The following is a 6,000-nucleotide window of genomic DNA, read 5'->3' as shown; positions in this document are numbered from 1 at the left end:
ATATTGATGTGGGCGTCTCTCTTATGTTGGGGTCCATCCCAGGGGCAGCTTGTACCCTAAAAGCTCACACACAGGTGCAGGAAGTGCTGCTGGGTGGCTGGTTCGAGTCCAAGGTTATTATGGGTAACTCCACGAAGCATTCTACTGACTTCTGTGGTAATTGGTTTCCCATAGCCCAGAACATAACAGAATATGTAATCAGTCTTGGCATTAGAAAGTTTCCTAGTAACAGCAGAAACATATGTGAAAGTTTCTTTACAATGGCCGGCTAGCCAGGTAACAGTTATCTAGGACGTAACAGTCCATGTAGACCTTAATATTTTACCTAGGTCCTAACAGAGTGAGTTAATGGCAGGTGGGTGGATAGACGGGTGAAGGGCTGGTGAGGTCATGGCTGGTGGAACGCACAGCTGAAAACTCTTCTCTGCTGTCACAGTTCCTTCCTCTTGGCAAGGGTCACAGAGAGTCCCAACACTATAACCATCGTGGGAAGTCCCACCCCGTGTCTGTCCCATGGTCCTGCAGGATGAACAGAAACACTACACATTGTGTTCCACTCGCTTCGTGGAACCAGAGGGGCTGGGGAGAACAACAGTGTTCCTGAACAGGGTTCCAGAAGCCAGCATGAAAAGCCCCAGAGGACACCAGCACCCCTGTGACGTTGGTCCCCAGGAATGGTGGAAAGGGACCACTCCCCCCACATTCTCCAGTGTCATGCTGGACTCCCTCCATGGTCCCTTCCCAGCAGTGGCATTAAGAGTCACAGGTGACTCTGCAACACTTCTCCATTTTCCGCAACACCGTCTTCAGGGTCTTCCTACAGTACACTTTATGTTTTTACTGAAATTACTTCTTCAGTTTAAAAAAATATTCTTATAGGCTAGACGTGATTCCAGGTCTAGAGACCCAGCTCTGACTAAATCACAGGGAGCTATAGTTCTAGGAAGAGCAGATGATGCACTAGTCACCTAGCAAAGAATGCACTGTGTTGTGGACTGAGGCTGAAATGCTACTGCCTACCTACTGTGCGCAGCACCTAGAGGTCAGGCTCTAGAGTGTAGAGTACACAGTAGGTACCATACAGTGATGATTGTTGTGGAGAACATGAACTTGGCAGTGTTGTGTGAGGTTACAATTATATATAAGAGGAGAATATAAAATTGGGGCGTGTTGTGAGGTTTATTTTAAATCAAGTTGAGCGATGAAGAGAGATGGTTCAGTGGGTAAGAGCACTGACCCGGGTTCAATTCCCAATACACACCCAGAGGCTCACAACCAACCATCTTCAGTTTCCAGATGTCTTAGAGTTTCTATTCCTGCACAAGCATGATAACCAAGAAGCAAGTTGGGGAGAAAAGGGTTTATTCAGCTCACACTTCCACATTGCTGTTCATCACCAAAGGAAGTCAGGACTGGAACTCAAGCAGGTCAGGAAGCAGGAGCTGATGCAGAGGCCATGGAGGGATGTTACTCACTGGCTTGCTTCCCCTGGCTTGCTCAGCCTGCTCTCTTATAGAACCCAAGACCACCAGCCCAGGGACAGCACCACCCACAATGGGCTGGGTCCTCCCACCTTGATCACTAATTGAGAAAATGCCTCACAGCTGGATCTCATGGAGGCATTTCCTCAATGGAGGCTCCTTTCTGTGTGATAACTCCAGCTTGTGTCAAGTTGACACACATCCATCCAGCCAGTACACTGGTGACTTGATGCCCTTTTCTAGCCTCCTTAGGCACTTAGGCACACATGTGACATACGGACATGTATGTTGGCGAAACCTAAAACAAAAAATTTTAAAAACAAGTTGCTTCTGCCAGGCGGCAGGGTGACACAGCCTTTCTATCCTAATACCAAGACTAGCTCTGCATAGGGAAAATAAAAATAAAAAATAAATAAAAGAGAGACAAAGACACACACACACACACACACACACACACACACACACACACGAGAGAGAGAGAGAGAGAGAGAGAGAGAGAGAGAGAGAGAGAGAGAGAGAGAGGCTAAAAGTAAAAGGTAAAAGCAGGAAGCATAGGCGCACTAGGAAGAGAAACAGGTACAGCAAAACCCCGGCTCCGCATCCATCTTTGAGGTCCTGACCTGAGGTTTAGGTTTAAATCGTAGGAAAGAGGTACAACAACTCAGCTGTCCAGGTCAGGTGTGGTCCGCCCATCACTTGACCCACCATTGCCCGGCTCCAGTGTGCCCTACACGGTGGACTGGTATGTCCCTTTTCTGGTTGGCAGCGGGCTTCAGTCTATTCCTTGTCCCTGGGTGAGATTCTTCTGAAAAGTCCAATTTCTTGGGGGCCATTTTTTTTTCTTTTTTTTCGGAGCTGGGGACCGAACCCAGGGCCTTGCGCTTGCTAGGCAAGCGCTCTACCGCTGAGCTAAATCCCCAACCCCAATTGGGGGCCATTTTTTACATAAGGTAACAGCCGAAGAGAAAGAGAGGAACACAGTGTATCTCTTAGGCTAGGCTCTCTCCCATCTGCGTGGGAACATACTCTGAGACGTCAGCAGAGACGAGGCTTGAAGTAACTCTGCCACACTACACCTTCCACTTCCTGTTTCTTCAGAATTCCTCTTCTGGTGACCTCAGTCTGGCTTCCTGGAATTCGTTTCAGTGTTCTTTTCTGGTCACACAATTGAAACTTTGTTTTCTCCTTCCTAGGAATGCTAGACTTTCTTGTTTTCCATAATTCCCAGCTAAATGTTGAGGTCTTTCAGATGTGATCCATAGTTGAAGGGCTTACTTTTCTTTTCTTTTTTTTTAATTTATTTTTAAGTATCTCTTGTAGCCCAGGCTGGACTGTGTAACTACGTAGCTGGACTTGCAATCCTGCTGTCTCCATTTCCAAAGTGATTGCAGTTTGTGCTATTCAGTCCCAAACTGCTCAACCTTCGGCTTCCTGCTAACTAGGCAAACACTATCAACTGAGCAACACATGACACCCCATGGCCGTTATCTTTTGTTAAAAGTTAATCTTGTATGGACTGGAGACGTGGCTCAACAGTTAAAATAATGTGTAACTTCTGCAGCACACAAGGGTTTGGTTCGTAGCACCCATGTCCAGAGGCTCACAGCTGCCTTTAACCCCAGCTCCAGGGGATCAATACCCACTTCTGGCTTCCAGAAAAAAAATCACTTTCAATATAGGACACGCACACCTAGACAAAAATATAATCATTTTCAGAAGTTCAGTCTCCTTACTTCTCCACAACGGTGCTCTCTCCTTGATTCCACTATTTGTCTTTAGTTGCAGTTTTCATCTAGCCTAAGGGTCGCCTGCCTCAAATGGGGACAGTCGCAAATTCAAGTGTTAACACCATCCCCTGACTACCACATCCACCAGTTGTCAATCTGGAGCTCTCTGCTTTCCTGTCCCACTTATTAGCTTCTTCAAAGCATGAAATCATGTGCTATGTAGAAAATGACTTCTACTCATATTATGTAGTCTTCAGGAATTGTTACAACCTACTGTGTTTTTTTTTTTTTTTTTTTGGCCTGGAGAACTCGGGTTCCAGTGGGGGCGGGGTGGTCCCAGCCTCCTCTCAGTGGGGCGTGGCGTTATCGTTAAGCCACGCCCCTGGAGGCGCGCTGCCTGCCGGGACTGGTAGTCTCAAGGCCCACCGGAAGACGTGAAGGACTGGCGTTGCAGCCTTTCTAAGCTTGAGGTCACCTCTCTTCAACGCTCCCTCATTCTCAGGCGTGGCCTTCTGGAGCGCCACGGCATTCAGCTGTTCCGTCGTGTCTTCGTGTTACAATAAAGTTTTCCTCCCTGTACGGAGCTCAAGATGGCGGCCTCCTGGTCGCCCTTGGTTACCCTGCGCTCCGCGGCGCGTAGCCGGCTGACTGGGAGAGGTGTTGGGTGCGGGGCGCGGGTCATCGCAATCTCTCCTCCGGCCCCTGGCCCTAGGAAACCCCTTTGGAAAGGTCAGTGACCGTGCCACGAGCGGGCCGCGCAAGGCCCTGGGGTCACCCCACTGTCTGATCTCTCCCAGCTGCACCCGTGGCTTCACAGGGTTTAAGAATCCTAGAGACGAGTTCGTGTCTCTCGACCTTTTGTACCTCGTTGCCTTGAAGGAGCGCCGAGCACCTCAGGCAGCTGCTCAGAGTAACTTCCATTTGAGGGTCAGAGGTCAACCCAGTTCTTTCCCGGGTAGCTGAAACCTGGAGAGGGCGGGTGTGCGAGTGTCCTGTTAGGAGGGATGGGGTCCGCAAGAGTGGGGTTGGTGTGTGGGGAGGCTTTCACCCCATCCCGTCTGGGTTCTTAAAGCTGGTAATGGACTTAAAAGTCATGTCGGTCACAGACTCTGTGTCCCCTTCCCTCCCTTTAGAAGCATTCTCAAAGAGGATCCTGTTCTTAATGTTTAAATTACGAGAGGCATCAGTTTGTCTGTCTGTCTATCTCTCTATCATCTATTTATCATCTATCTATCATCTATCTTGCCCCTGACCTTCGATTCCTTCTTTCTACTATCGTGTGTTGGTGAAATGAGTGGATTAATATTTTGGCTAATCAAGCCTATAAGTTTGGTTTGCCAAATTATAATCAAGCGGTCTCACTGTGTGGTACAGGCTGGACACGAACTTGAGAACCTCCAACCGCTGTTTCCCAGAAGTGCTGATTTTACCTCTCTGTTCACTGAACTGGTTATAAATATATATATTTATATGTAATAAATATATAATATATATATAAATTGATATAATTAAACAGTATATATTTAAATACTGATTCTCATCATCTCAAGATAGATTTTTTCCCCCAATCATTGAAGTAAATACTAGAACTATTAGCCTTGCCTGGAAGGGACTTGCTCTCAAGCCTGAGTTAAATTCCCAGGATCCATATGGTAGAAGGAAAGGACCAACACCCACCACTTGTCCTCTAACACACACACACACACACACACACACACACACACACCACACAACACATACCACACACACACCACACAACACATACCACACACACACACACAACCACACACACCCCCACACACACCACACACACACACAACACATTCTACACACACCACACACACCACACACCACACACACCACACACACCTCATACACCACACACACCTCATACACCACACACACACAACACATACCACACACACACACCACGCACCACACACACACAACCACACACACACCACACACACACACCACACACAACACATACAACACACACACCACACACACCACAGACAACACACACACCACACACACAACACATACAACACACAGACAACACACCACACACACACAACACATACAACACACACACCACACCCCCCACATACAACACACACAACACACACACAACAGACAGGACACACACCACACACACCGCACACAACACACACACACCACACACATTTTTTAAAGTAAAAAACTTTCCCTTCCATTTTATAAACAAGAGAAATACTGAACTTTAAATCTTATCCGGTGAGCCTGGTTATAGTTTCTACCCCTTTCTTGACACCATCCCCCTAATCAAGAAATAACCCCGGAGTGGGTGTTAGTATTCACGTTGTTTTATCTCTATTTTCCCCTCTTGTTTGAAGTTTGATTTAGCAAAGCTTAAACAAAGGCAGGAAGGAAGTGATAGGGAAGACTGAGGACAGGATGGGTGGGATCGGCTTGGCTTTCAGCAGTCCTGTGCTTTGAACCCAATGTCTCCTGTGCCTCAGACCACCCTTCTGACGCCAAGCTATAGCTTCGGCTCTTTCCACTTTTGTCAGGACGGGGTCTAAATTGCATCCTCGGCTAGCTCTGAATTCACTCAGGTGGGGCTTGATGCCTGTGGGCCTCCTCAGACTCCTAGGTAGCTGGGATTCTGCCTGCCTGCGCCACCACGTCTGGCCGGTCATTCATTCCTACGTTGTTTCTTGTTTGTGTGTGTGAGCGTTTGCCTACCACATGTATGCATAGTTCCTGTCGAGGTGGGAAGAGGATGTCAGATACCCTGGAACTAGAGTTAC

General features: G+C 47.7%; 1 protein-coding gene across 6 annotated transcripts in view; it reads left to right on the top strand.

Annotated features, from left to right (window-relative positions):
• The first annotated feature begins 3,704 nt into the window (after positions 1-3,704).
• Positions 3,705-6,000, top strand: part of Afg1l (AFG1 like ATPase) — a 169,532-nt gene continuing 167,236 nt past the window's right edge. For 5 of the 6 annotated variants that reach the window (XR_015645026.1, XR_015645027.1, XR_015645025.1 and 2 more), the window contains exon 1: positions 3,785-3,937. Coding sequence is in view for 3 of the 6 variants with exons in the window: in XM_087598243.1 (XP_087454369.1) it covers positions 3,799-3,937 (139 nt within the window). In the remaining 3 variants the exon portion in view is untranslated. 6 annotated transcript variants of the gene reach the window in all.

This window comes from Rattus norvegicus, chromosome 20 (genome assembly GCF_021556685.1).
Source record: "Rattus norvegicus strain SHRSP/BbbUtx chromosome 20, alternate assembly SHRSP_T2T, whole genome shotgun sequence".
NCBI classification, from domain to species: Eukaryota; Metazoa; Chordata; class Mammalia; order Rodentia; family Muridae; genus Rattus; species Rattus norvegicus.
Note: the sequence above shows the minus strand (reverse complement) of the source record. Positions and strands in the feature narration are given on the sequence as shown.